The 14,186-nt window shown below is 33.8% G+C and overlaps 1 protein-coding gene across 5 annotated transcripts; it reads right to left on the minus strand.

Moving 5' to 3' along the window:
* Positions 1-444: 444 nt before the first annotated feature.
* Positions 445-12,171, minus strand: LOC127135667 (uncharacterized). 5 transcript variants are annotated; one of them, XM_051062334.1, is made up of 19 exons: positions 12,068-12,171; positions 10,708-11,020; positions 10,201-10,389; positions 9,914-9,997; positions 9,289-9,348; positions 8,821-8,865; positions 8,134-8,333; positions 7,171-7,644; positions 6,114-6,240; positions 5,810-6,007; positions 5,600-5,689; positions 3,102-3,164; positions 2,718-2,792; positions 2,567-2,617; positions 2,156-2,233; positions 1,665-1,799; positions 1,273-1,380; positions 1,043-1,108; positions 445-806 (listed from the first exon to the last, which is right to left on the minus strand). In XM_051062334.1, exons 2-19 carry the CDS (start codon positions 11,008-11,010, stop codon positions 738-740), a joined length of 2,415 nt encoding a protein of 804 aa, XP_050918291.1. In that variant the 5' UTR covers positions 11,011-11,020; positions 12,068-12,171; the 3' UTR covers positions 445-737. The 5 variants fall into 5 exon arrangements, 4 of the variants coding, with proteins under 4 accessions (XP_050918291.1, XP_050918279.1, XP_050918285.1 ...); XM_051062322.1 differs by lacking the exon at positions 12,068-12,171 and adding an exon at positions 11,784-11,980; XM_051062328.1 differs by lacking the exon at positions 12,068-12,171 and adding an exon at positions 11,468-11,686.
* Between the last annotated feature and the right edge of the window lie 2,015 nt (positions 12,172-14,186).

Here is a 14,186-nt window from a genome sequence, read left to right on the forward strand (position 1 = left end):
ACTTTAGATGGTGGTAAGTTAAATTCTCCAATTTCTTCGCAAATGTGTAAAGAAACAAAAAGGTCTACCAACCTTAATTTGTTATCTCTTCTGTATTTCAACTATGCTCCAAACAAAAAAAAACTGTTATTTCTCTCTTCTCTCTCTTGTTTATATCTCTCTACAACCAAACACACTACAAATGAAAATATTTTCCTTTGTGGACTAGAAAGAAAGAAGAAAAAAGATTCACATGTCTCATTTTTTAACCAAGAGGAGTGATATATTAGTAACTAAAAATGCATATTCTCCTCTTTTAAATGGAATAACCTATCTGATAAAACATTTCAAAAAGTGTTAATCTTTAATTTCCGTACTATATAGTAACTAAAAATACATACTCTTAAGATAAATTTCCAAGACATTGTCTTTCCTTAGTGAAACTCAGCAACACCATAGCCACAATTCAATAACATTGGTCCTATCTTATAAAGCACTAATTTTACATGTGTATAAAAAAATGTCATTTACATTAAATGAAAGCACCTATAATACTAATGAAAATTGAATTCTCACTTAACTATGTACATGTTGTACCAAAAGCCTAGGGGACAAAAGAGAACCAAATTTAGCACTGCATGTATGGGGACAAAATTTTACCTCATAATAATTTAGAGAAATTATACAGCACTGAACTCAACTTGTGTGCAATGCTTTACAAAGGAAGTAATATTCCCAAAATTATTTGTATTTCATCCCTATTCCTTTTGGAAGAAAGAGAGCACAAGATCTGTGTGTACAGAGAAGAGTTGTGTATCCACGAATAGCTATTTAGACAAAGCAACAAATGAGAAACAATCAGCATTAGCAATCCTGAGGACAATACACATGAACATACTTAATAATATATACATACTAAATATAGGTTTTGAAATTCGGTTAAACTCCTAGGAAATCAAATATACAGTTGCAATTCAGATCGCTTAAAACCAGAAAGCATATATGAATAAAATTTGTTTGCGTAATTTAACATAAGGGTTGATTTAAGGTCCACAAAGCATACCTTCATGAAAGGTTGGTCACGGTAAGGGAATGAGTCGATGAAACTCTCCCTCAAAAGCAAGGATACCTGAATGACAGGCCACAATACTTCAAAATACTTTCTAAAACATTTTATTTGCAATATGTGTAAATGTTAAGAAATGATGATGTTCTTATGTCGAGTAGACAATCATTCAAGTGTAAAATTATAATATCTGCCAATAATGAATGTATGGTGACAAAGATAGAGACCTTATCGTCATTCGATTGTACATTGGTTATTGTATGAGAACGGATGTTATTGCAAAGGGAATCCAGATAAGACCTTAAGACGGATAACAATCCCTTGGCAGCTTCTATCTGTGGGACGAATAAAATGATTGTTGAGAAGATTGTTAACAATTTCAAACAGAAAATATCCTGCAAACTTATTACCAGCTAGATGAAATTTTAAAATACAATTGAACTTTTTAGTTAAACAGATAACTAGCCTTTCAGAAATGGCTGTTATATAACTTGCCATGTATAAAGTCCAAAGAATAGTGAACATCTGTGGTATTCAAGATGCCAAACGGGAGAGTGACGGCAATAAAAAGAAAATAAGAGAATATGGTATAATGAAGAGATGATTCATGAGGACACACCTGCATTTCCGTGCATTCATACACCGGCCTTTTCCTACCTAAGTAACTTTCTCCTACAAGGGTTGCATGATAAGGACGTAAAGAAGACATTAGTTCTTTCTGTCTTGGCAGTTGAGGTAGTGACGGTGACTTCACCTATTTAAAAACAAAAGTATAAGAAACCATGTCTATCTCTCTATAATTCAGAAAGTAAAGAGGCGTACAAGTGGAGATTTGATATATAATAACTCAAAGATAATAGTTTGTTCTCAAGGCAGAATGTGAAGCGTGCATGCATATCACAATCAAACTGTATTAATCCAGTTGTATGAATACAACAACAGCATATGCAGTAATGCTTCCATCCATTTGCATCCATGAATTTTAAATTTTAAAGATAATAGGAAAGAAAAGGATGTGTATATTATTTTCAGTAAATAAATACTATATAATTGGGGGAGAGGAATCACTTGATTTTATTGGCATTGGAAAAATGCAGAAAAATTACACACCTGGTTTCTGTTGGCATCAACCAGAATAACATTGGTTAACTTTGACTGAACTTCACTTGTCTTGTGCCTAACACCAACCTGCGAAATTAATTTTTTAACCAGTCAGATATCATAAATGATACTATCGATAGAAAAGGGCAAAATAACAACGGTTGAACCAAATTTACAACAACAGTAACAGACCTAATTTTATGCTCCGATTTATGAAATATAATAATAAATGGGTTTACAAGCTACAAAGCAATATATTTGATATCATTATCTATGTAGCAATTACCTGTGTACAAAGAGCATGCATTTAGCAATCGAACATGAATTTAAGTATACATAAATCTGTACTACAAATAAATAATAAATGATAATAATTGCATGACTTGAATATCATTCTTTAAGAATGAACTGAATACTCACTATGTAAGGAACAGGAGCGTCCAGAAAGTCAAGCATGTCATTTGGTAAAACCTGGAAAGTATGTTTTCATTAAATACAACAAAGTGGAGAAGAGATGATAAAAATATGAAAATTAATATTTACTTGAAATGTGAAGGGAGAGAAATCATACCGGCATTAGCAGGCTTTGCCATTGGTAGGGTCGGATGAGTGGAATAACTGATAGAATTGACGCAGATAGAATTCCCTGATCATGAAGAAAAATGTTTCCATCAAAAACTTCAATGAAAATATCAATAATTCAAATGGGATGAGCAGAGATTTGGTTTCAAGAGTAGCATGATTTTCACAATGACTAGTACACTACAAGTTCAAGTACTATTTATAATCCCTAACAGTGGCATTTTAATAAATTGATAATAATGAATCTAAAGAACTAAACCATAATCGTGTGTATAAAAAGTGGCTCTGACACATATACATCAATATACAAATTGAAGAGCTAGGTTCATCATCAACACAAGATCATTACTAACATAATTTGAGGAACACGTACCAAATTAGAACACACAACTACAATCTGCTTCTCCAGTAGAGCTCCTGCAAAGAATGTTAACACCTGCAGACCAACATCATCTAGCTGTAAGACTAGTAGACAATCTTATGAAACTGTTATGCTCAGATTGCTACCTTTCAACTCTAGTGGCCAACTTCATTAACATAAAGCCATTACCGTGACTAAATCAATAACTAAATCTCCTCTTTTAAATCTGAAACAATATTTATAATAGATATTTGAATCTGATAGCAGATGGCCCAACCCAACGGATCATAAATCAGACTCTGATATCATTTTAGAATTTGGGTTGGACCTAACTCATCCCTACAAAACCGGCTTAAAAGATGAGAATGCCCCCACTTATAAAGATATGTTTATAAACATATGTTCAGGTCATACATTTTCCGATGTATGACTCTTAAAATACCCACTCACGCCAGCACTATTGGGTTTGGTGCGTGAATATAGATGGTGGGTAGTCTAATAGCGGAAATCCAATAGCAGGTGGCCTAACGGATCTTTGAACCAAGGCTATGATACCAACTTAGAATTGTGGTTGGGCCTAACTCAACCTTACAAAACCAACTTATAAGGTGATAATTTTGTCCACTTAAAATATATGTTCAAGTTCAAGTCATATATTTTCCGATGTTGGACTCTTAATATTTTTCTGTTTGTCTCTATTATATTTGTTTGGGATGTGGCGTTTGTTTGTGTTCTTCGTGATTCCGCCACTGTTTGAGGTAGATTGTTTTGATCACAGTTTTTTGGCTCGTGATACTACTTTTACCCAGCTCTCCTTTACTTGCATCTGCCTTCATTTGATGACTGTGGTCTTATAACTTTTAGAACTAGTGACCACAGTCATATGCTATTTTGAAACAACCTTTAGAGCAATTTGGATTTCTTTTCTTGATTCTCATGTTTTTCCAATCTACCAAGTTCAATTTTATGTTCTTAGGGTTTTCCGAACAACGTTGCGGAAGGCATATTTGATAAACTTTTCTTTTCTGATATCGCTGTAACTTTTGGTTGTCATTCCCTAGTCAATGATCTAAGCACTTTAAGGTTCAATTCATCATTGGAAAATGTTTTGCCGAGAGCAATCAAATGATTTGTCAAATTCACAAATCTTTTCTGCAGATCAAGTATGGATCCTTCGGCCTGCATTCTGAATAACTCGTATTCTTGACATAAAGTGTTTAGCCTTGACCTTTTAACTTCTACAGTTCCTTCATGAGTTACCACCAATATATCCCATATATATGTGTCTGTAATTTGTTGTCCAAGATTGTTGGAAACAAGAAGTTCGGAAAAAGAAAGTATCTTCCTTTTTTTGTGTTGTAAAATCACAAGGTGGTTTGCCTTGGTGATTAAGTTAGAAGCTTCTTTAAATACACCTCTTTACTTCTGCTAGCTCGTGTTTGTACACTTGTGTACTTGAGTTTCTATGCTGCTGTTGTGTGTCAGCATTTTCATTTTTTAATAAAGTCAGCATTGTTAATGTATTTCTGGGCAAGGATGGGAATAGGCCGGACAGACTCGAGCTTTGCCTAATCGAGACAGGTCTAGGTCTGGCCTATTACCTGACATAGAATTTATTTTAAGCCAGAGCTTGCCCTTTTTCAAGCCTGACGAGACCTACAAGTCTGTTTAAAATCCTATTTTAAGTTGAGACTTCAAAAAAAACATTTGACCTGCGTCTAAAATGGCTAATAGAAAAATCTTAACATGATTTTTGTGTTAAGACTTCATTTTATAATTTTCTTGATAACTTATTATTATTATTTATTATATATAGGCCTAGTAGGTTTTCTAGAGAGCCTGAGTCTGGCATGTTTAAATAAATAGGTTTTTAAAGAGTTTGAGCATGACCTTTTTATTAAAGGAGCCAGGCTAAGCCAAGACTTAAGTAGGTCAGGCCATAGGCCCCTTTCAGGCGGCCTGACCCATTCCCACCCCTACTCATCGTAGGTCCCACTTTTGGTAGTTTTTTTGTGGCTGTTTAATTGCTTTTAGGATGTTTGGACCCCTTTTGCTCTCAGTTGTTCATAGGCATCTCTTTTGCCTCTGTTCATTCACACACCCTTGTGTGTTACATTGAGTGCTTCTGGTTGAGGTTCCCTATATCTGCCTCAATCTCTATTTTATTGTGCTTTGGTTTGCTTGGTGTTCATAAAAGTTGTGGTTTTGAAAATGATTGTCTTTGTATTTGCTTATTTTTGCATTTCAAAGGGCATATATACAACAAGCTTAAAGCTTATTAAGCTTAGCTTAAGGAAGTGAGATAGAATATATGAAATATCTTATATTGATATTATAATATAGTTATTTAGTTTATCACATATGATTAGTTTTCCTATTACTTATTTCTCTCTTATCGTTATGTAAAACCCACAAGTTCAACGGATGTTACCATGAGGCATGCATGATAATGGTTACATAGGGTAAAGGAAAATGGATTTCATAAAACCATTGGCAGAAACAGAACTCACATGTTCAAGTCTTAAGGTACCACATAAGCACGCTACAGCCCATATAGATAATGCAGTTGCCTCCTCTGCAACCAGAAGACAATTTTGTGCCTGAAAAGAACAGACCAAAAATGAAGTACTTGTTTACGATGACCATCAAACATGACAATTCAGAAGACAAAAGGTAAAATAAAAGTAATTTAGTCTAATCAAAAATTTATTCCAGCATACCTCGGCTAATTTAAGACCCGTACTACAGGAATTCAAACCAATAAGTGAACCAGACAGATAAAGAGCGTTCTCATCTGGCCTGTGATATTCCAAGGAATGAAGGTGCTCCAAAGGATGAAAGATAAGTGTCGATCCCCTTGTAGGACAACTAAAACGATAATACTCACTTATAATTTGTAATGGTCCACAATTATTAGCCTGTGAGTTGGTAAAATAATATCAGCAACAATAACATCAGTAATGTATTATCAGTACAAAAGACCAGACAATAATAACAACACTAGGTGTATTTGCAATTACAAACCTTGGCCCATTCAAGAATCTCAGGAAAGTCATTTAAATCTTCTTGTCCTGAGAATGAAGCCTCTTCTGTCTCAGTATCATCAGCATCACTCCTAAAATTTCTATCTTCACAAGGTGAACCTTGAAAACTGCACAAATCAGACCATGTGTTTGAAATGCATTATAAGAAATGGATGATAAATAACTCCCAACATTTCTATGTTTACAAGGTGAAATTTGGAAGCTGCATAAAGCAGATTATAGGCATGCTTGGATTAGCTTATTTATTGACATAAATTCTGTGAGACTGTTGGGGAGAATTTATGAAAACAGCTTATTACATTTTTCATAAGCTAAAACCTTACTTTCATAAGTTTTGCCAAGATATATTATGAAAACAGCTTATAGCATATACAAAACCAATTTAACATTATATTATCATTTGCTATAGAAATAGCTTATGTAAGCTTATACATAAGCACTTGTAGTATAAGCTACAAATAAGCTATTTATCCAAACAGGGTCTAGATGTTTTAGATGAACCACTTAGAAGAAAGGGATAATTGCAACACAACAGAATTTGTTTGGATAGTAAAGATTGTTCATTAGAGAGAGAAAATTATTAAGAAAAAGAATAAGAGATTTAGAAACGCAACCATTCCACCATCCCAAGAAAAGAGAAACTACAACTAAGCTGATACAAATCAGAAACTCCATTTATCTCTATATTAAACCACATCAAGTCATTCCATGAGGCATGTATGAGATACACCACAGAGCATAAGTAAAAAAGAATGACTACTTTGTGCCTCCCACTTGCATAAAATAAAATCCACTAACATATGTGCTGTCAAATGAAGTCATGCAATAAGCAATAGACAGTTATTTGAACTTATACATAAAGCTCGTTAATCAATATACAGAACAGATTAATGTATAAAACGGGTTCTTATTTTTAGTCATTTCAGATGTGATTGCAAAAGAAAAAAACTCGTAAGATAGGTAATGGCACAGTAAGCACCATTATTTCATGTGAAAGTCATTGGCCAGATGCACTGGACAATCACAATGTCATGTACCTGCAGGAAGATTCAGAGCTTTCATACTGGCTATACCGAAGGAGGGGCAAAATAGCATTTGGTAAACGCCTATCTTCTGGCTGTTTGTTTGTTGCCAAGGCGTTGCCATACATATTACTATCTTCAGAAATTGTAAGGCCAGACACTTCTTTGACAATTTCTCCGTCAGTTTCAGGATGAATAGGCACAATATTGACATCGTCTGCTCCCTCCTTAAGTGTATGCATCTCCTCATTAACCATTTGTTTCTTTTGATGATTACTATCATCCTCGATGTTTTTGGGTTGGGAATTGCTTAGGTTTGATTGAGAAATTCTTGGATTCGCATCAAGTTTGTCTTCTGTAAGCCTATCATTCACCAAAAGACGCTCTGAATTTCCTCCCAAGTTTTCTCCGTCATAACTACCTTCAGGAAATTCATTAAAATACTCAACACTTTTTGTCAACCGCTCCAGCCTTTCTTGCATGAAGATGCTACAGAGATATCAACACACTAAGATAAGTGAATGCCATAGCAAACACTGATATGCTAGAAGGAAAACAATTCTGAATATCAAAAATAACAATACAATGTGTGTGCATATTTGCATAATTCAAATACCAGTCAAATTTCAATAACAGCAATAACAAACAAGCCTTAGGCCACAACTTTGAGTTGGCGACATGGATCAATTAACTCCATAGGGCTCTATCAATAATCATATTTTCAGTAAAACCACTTAGAGCAAAGTCATTTTTAATGGATTCTTCTAATGCTTTACAAGTCTTGCTCAGTCATTTTAATGGCACCAAATCAGAAGGGTTCACTGAACACTTTTTCTGCTTTGGAGCATACATGGCAATGAGATTGGTATTGCAAATATTCCAAACCATAATACAATAGATGATAATAAGATTGCAAATATTTTCAACAAATCACCCCCCATTATGGGAGGGAACTCAGCATTGTTATAAACTACCTACCTGTTCAATACACCAAAGTGCAACTCAAAAAAAGGGAGCCTTGAGAGAATGCAGTAACATCTTTGTGTGGTTAATATATGGCGTCTCAAAGAAGAGTTGGATGCCTGCTTATCCGAAATCATGGAAAGCAATCCAGAGGGTTTATGCACTATCTCTTCAACTAAGACGCAACACCCATAAAGTGTTGAATTATCAGCACCCTAGGCATAAAATATTACAAAGATGTAATATTGTCAGTACAGGAATGAGTGAAACATGAAAATAAAAACTAAATAAAGGACACTTAAGAGCCAATCTATTAAAAGTTTGAAGTAAAGGATCAATTAAACAGATGAGCAATAATGAGTAACTTAGGAGCCACTTTGAACATTGTTAGTTAAACAATTATCTGATTAAAAATCCTAAGCAGATTTTTTTACCAATAGCCCCTTTTCATATAATTTCTAAAATAATAGTTATAAAATATTTAAAAGATACATTGGAGCGGATAATATTGAGAACGCCCATGAATAGTAATTTCCCATTAATTTTAGTATAGTTCCATAACATGATATGAAAAAAGTTTCTATGTGATCCAATCTCCATCCTTAAAATGTAATTTATATTTGAGTTATATAGTCAGTCATCAAAGCACTTGAAAAAAACAGCCAAAGGAAGAAAAAGTAAGGATTAAATCTCTTCAGTTACCTGTAACCTAAATACAAATGATAGATCCCTTTGTTTAAGATGTTCCTGAAAAAAACAATATACAAACATGACAAATGGTATTATCATCCGTGTTTAAAAACTTAAGATATGCCTCCAACTTCATCAAATAAATTAGTATTAATACTAACAAATATATGAAATTTTGATTAAAAAACATCACATAATATCTGACAAAAACAAGTGATAAATAGCCAGTTGCATTGCAGCAACACAACAATCAGTTACAATTTACAAAACATTTAGCATGGCAAGCTTTAGTAAAGGAGACATAAATGGCTCAGCAACAGGTACAGAGTAAACTTACAACTCTATCATGCTATGTCTTTATATACAATGAAGTTGAAGATGCATGACTTGTTAACTAATTAAAATATCAATCTAACAATGACCTAGAAAATAATATGCATAATGCGTAAGCTTTACGGAAGCATAAAATTACGCAAGTACCTGCCCGAAATGAATTTTATTCAATTCACTCATGGAAGGGGTTTTCTCAACAGCATTAACCTAAAATCACATCCAGGAAAAAGAAAAACCTGAGTAAAATTTTACAGAAGTTTTTCACATTAAAATAAATAAATCTTAAGGCAAGCAGGTAAATATATTCCTATAGATGACACACAAAACAATGCAATAATTTTAAATACAATAAAATATGAATTATGATCACGATGATGTTCTCTTATTCTTTTAAGCCTTCATGAGAGTAAAGCCTTACACCCTCTACCCTATCCCCACCCCATGCTTCACGGCCTTTGCCTCTTAAGCTATACCAAGAACGGGCCCAAACTATATTATTTGCTTTCAAAATAATGACAGCAATAAATCCAAACTCCTTTAAAACGAAAGAAAACACAACAGAAGATAGACATGCATACACTATAAAATTTGAAAGCTTTCATGATCTAGACGTACTCTGCCATAACGTTTTTTGCTGAAATAACTTCCCAGTTAGATGTAACCTGGGTTGATCTTACTCGCATGAATATAGTGTACAAATGGTGATGATAGTAATACCAATGATAGATAGGAATATGAGTAGACATAAATGTTCATCTAGCTTAGACCTAACCTCAAGACCTCCAGGGAAACAGAAAGAAAGAAGATCTTTTTCTTTAAGAGGTAGCTGCTTGTCTGGAGGATAAACGAATAAGACCTGCAACAGAATTCATGATATTGATACATTAGAATGCAATAATAATGATAATAATAAGGCGGTGGTTGACAAAACAAAAGTTAAACTGGTGATAGTAGTAATACAGTATAAACATATAACCAGTACAAGCACCAGACAGACACAATAAGAATGAACACTACAGTACTAATAATAACTCAATATCTGTATCCAATGATCAAAACCTGAGGTTCAACATTGGGCTCCACACGGGATTGATTTTGATAACCAAGTGCACTTCTCAATTTACCAGAGCCTTCAGACCTCCTCACTAAATATTGCCTTTGCAGCGCCTGAATGTCAGAATTAGGATGAAGTCCAACAACCACCATACTTTCAAACAACTTAGTCGGCTCCTTCCAAGACTTATGATCCTAAGAAAACAAAAAAACAGAGTGTGTATAAGAGTTGAAACTATCTACCGGCCACTTAGTTTATGAGTTTGGGTGTGGAATCAAAAGAAAAGGCTTAAAGAGGAACAAAACTAATGATAGCATGTGGCTAGTAGAAACACATACAGATACTATGTTTAAAAGTTGAAATTTCAATTAAATAACCCCTGCTAAGGGACAAACAAGGAAAAACAACAAAAAGAATTATAAAAAAAGATCCTACAATAACAACCAGCTTAAGTCCTTTATAATTTATTAAAGACAAAAGGGTGGAATTAACACTGAATCAGAAGACATTACATTGTACTGCAAATGAAAGTTGGCAGCCCATTGACGCTTCTGACTCGTCAAAATTTCCGGATTATAATTCGCATATTGAACTTCAGGAGGACGAGAAAAGCCTTTTATCATTTTCGTAACTTGATACTGCAGCCTTTGAAGTTGACTACCACCCTGTTCATTTCTCGACGAATATATAACTGACGGCTTAGGAGTATTCATTGCAGCAGCAACGGCTTTAGCCACATCTTCCGTCGTCTGAGTAAAAAACGAAGCACCCCAACTAGGACTACCCGACTCTTCCTCCTTTGTAACTCCAGACATTTGTTCCTTCCTAAAAAAGACAGCCACAAAACAATTCCTCTAGGAATCAACTTCAATTCAAAACAAAACAAAAGTATGACAAGTATTAAAGCTACAACAAAACTCAAATCTCAATTCCAATCTGAATAACTTACAAGGCAATTCAAAAAAAAATGAACGAAAGTAAAAGCATAGTGATTTATTCCAAAAAAAAAAAAGTATAGTGACAGCTATGTACTAGTAGTAGTACAACAACAAGTGATCAAAACCTACAAATCACTCTCAAGAATTAATACTATTTCATAAGCATAGAAAAAGGAAATCTAACATATACTGGGTCCCACAGTTGTATCCTTTCATCTCTCTCAAAGCTTCCACATAAAACTAAACAATCTTAAGTAAAAGTTTACAATAAAAAAATCAAATTAAAAAAAAAACACTTTTTGATCCTAATAACATATACTATCCAAGATCATACACATAGATTCCTCAAAGCTACACCAGTATCTATCTTTCTTCAGTTTCATATTCTACTCTTTGTGTTACAGAAACTGTTCAAACTGTTAAAACACAGAAAAGTAGATGAAACCCTGATGCACAAAACTGAATTAACAACACAAAACAAGAAGAAAAATAAAATTAAAAAACATTTAATTGAATAACAAAATAAAAATTAAAAACATGAAGAGATAATAAGATGGAAGAAAAAAGACGTTTTCTAATTTAAGGTTATATTAGGGATGAAAAGGAAAAAATGGATTGAAGAGCTGAAATTGGAAATTGAAAATTGAAACCTTGAAATAGCGGAATAATGGAAAAGCAGAGAGAATCTGAGAGAAAACGATAATATGAATGAAATGAAAAAGCTATATGAATGTGAATGGAGAGAAAGAAGAAAAAAGGGTTCTTGTTTGTTGGAGGGAGAGAAGTAGTAGAAAAAAAGGGATTCTATACTAATTAATTAATTGGAGAAAAAAGCGATTATTAAAAAAGTCAAGTATAACTATGATGGCATGGGGTTGGAAATGGTCATTAGGGTAAATAGATTGATAGAAGTAAAAAAAATGTGAAAAATTACCAGAAAATGAAGAAGAAGCCTCGAGCGTGACGAAACGGTGCGTATTGAGCTTGTTTGGGATTCGTGTTTTGTTTGGGTTAATGGATGCTGCCGACTATGCCTCTTGCTTACTTTTTTTTTTATTTTTTTTTTGTTAACTTTGAGTTAGAGTGCGTTAATCTATTTAATAGTAATTTAATAAATTTTGTAAATCTAACTGTGGAATTTTTTTAATTATTTTGTTTTGGTCAATTAAAAGTATTAATGGAATATTTTTTAAGTTATATAATTAAGATTTTTTTTTTGACCGATTTAAATATTCGCATGATTAATCCTTTTAAACTTGGGAAATTGTTTTTTAAGTTAAGAGCGTTTTGGTTTAGGAGTATTTGTGTTGTGGATTGAGAATTTTTTTCATAATAAATATATTTTTTAATTTTATTGTTTTAATAATTGTATTTTTCTATTATATATCAAAATATTTATTTAAATAAAAAAAAAAGCAATAGAGAATAGGTGGCACACAAATTGACGTGTGTATTAAAAAAACACATAGTCACCACACACACTAGCGCGTGCATTATCAATGTGTCCTTCTCATTGGTGTCTGTGTTGTGGGATAAAAAGGAGGTGTAAATAGGTTCCGCCTACGGGTATTTGCATTTTTATAAATAAGTCATTCAATCTCCATCATTTTCACACCTCTTCTCATTTACTTAAGTTTTTCTTCATTTTTTCTAACATGATTATCAAAAGAGATGGGTATGTTTGTTATTTGATTCTCAAGCCTCCGTTGAGTATGTGTTTTTGGAACATTCAATGTTTCCATCATCTTGAGATGAGCTTGACCCGTTGGCTAAACTGAGAGATTAAAAATGGTGGAAAAAATTAGAAGAATTTATAGGCTTGTTTTTTTCGGTGTTCAACATTGCGAATGAGGATAATGAAGCACAACGTGTGTGGGAGTCAGTTAAAACTGGCAATAATGTTCGTGTTATGATGTATAGACCAAATATGTTTTAAGTGTTAAGTTATTTTATTTGTTCTTCGCGTTGTTGTTTTACGTGTGTTTGTGTTCGTTTTGTTGTAATCGAAAGTTGTATTCAATATTAAATTTCTTAGTTACAAAAAATAAATTACATATCAATAGTGCATACAACAATTATGTTATGGAGTTTGTTCCAAGATTGGGACAACATTTTCGTGTGTGTCCAGGCTAGCGGCATATACCACATAATCTTACCATTTTATTTACCAAATCCATTTTGATTTTAATACGTGTGTTGTTAAGGCGGTCTTTTTTCTTCCTTTGCATATTTTCGTTGTGCCAGATTATCTCTCCTTAATGTGTAAATCAATATTTCTTCTTTGCTACCACAGGGAAGTTATTGTTGTACACGTTGAATACGTTTGTGACTTTTTAAACGGCTGGTAGATGCTTGGAAAGGTCCTGGAGAGCACATGAACATGCCGCAATGACATGGGAGCAAGGCATACAGAAGGCTTAAAACTTTTCGCAGTTGCACCAACCTCTATTTAGTCAGCCCCCGTAGTATCCCCTTGTCCTCCCCTCATTATGGTTCATTGTCTCCTATACATTAAAAGTGTGTATGTGACGGTTAAAGATTATAACCACATGTATGCTAGCTTTGTCGGTTTCCTCCTTAATAAATTTCATGCAGCTTTCACTGAACAACTACCTTGATTTTAACGTTGAACCTCTGGTGGTGAACAGTGACCCTAATCTAAAATAGCTTACTCTCACCAACGCGGTTATGAGTAAGTTTCTAATGCCTTTGAAGACAGAGTTCGTTGATTCCACAAGATTTATTGTCATGTGGCCCCACCGTTGACCATTGTCAAATGTCACGGTCCACTTCTCCACAAGAATATTATCGATTCACCTTAACGCATCCACGTTTCACAATCTGATCTATTTGCGATAGTGTTAAAATGATGGCTGAGTTAACGTATACCCTGCGTTAACAACTTTTTTCCGAAGAGTCTTGTCTTTGATCCCCCGCATGAAGTTTTGTGCAATATGTCTAATGCAATAGACATATGTAGAACGAGGATCTCGCCAGCCATTATCAGGGTTACTGTATGCACTCTTAATAAAGGCATGTATGTATGAAATCAA

This window comes from Lathyrus oleraceus, chromosome 1 (genome assembly GCF_024323335.1).
Source record: "Lathyrus oleraceus cultivar Zhongwan6 chromosome 1, CAAS_Psat_ZW6_1.0, whole genome shotgun sequence".
NCBI lineage: Eukaryota > Viridiplantae > Streptophyta > Magnoliopsida > Fabales > Fabaceae > Lathyrus > Lathyrus oleraceus.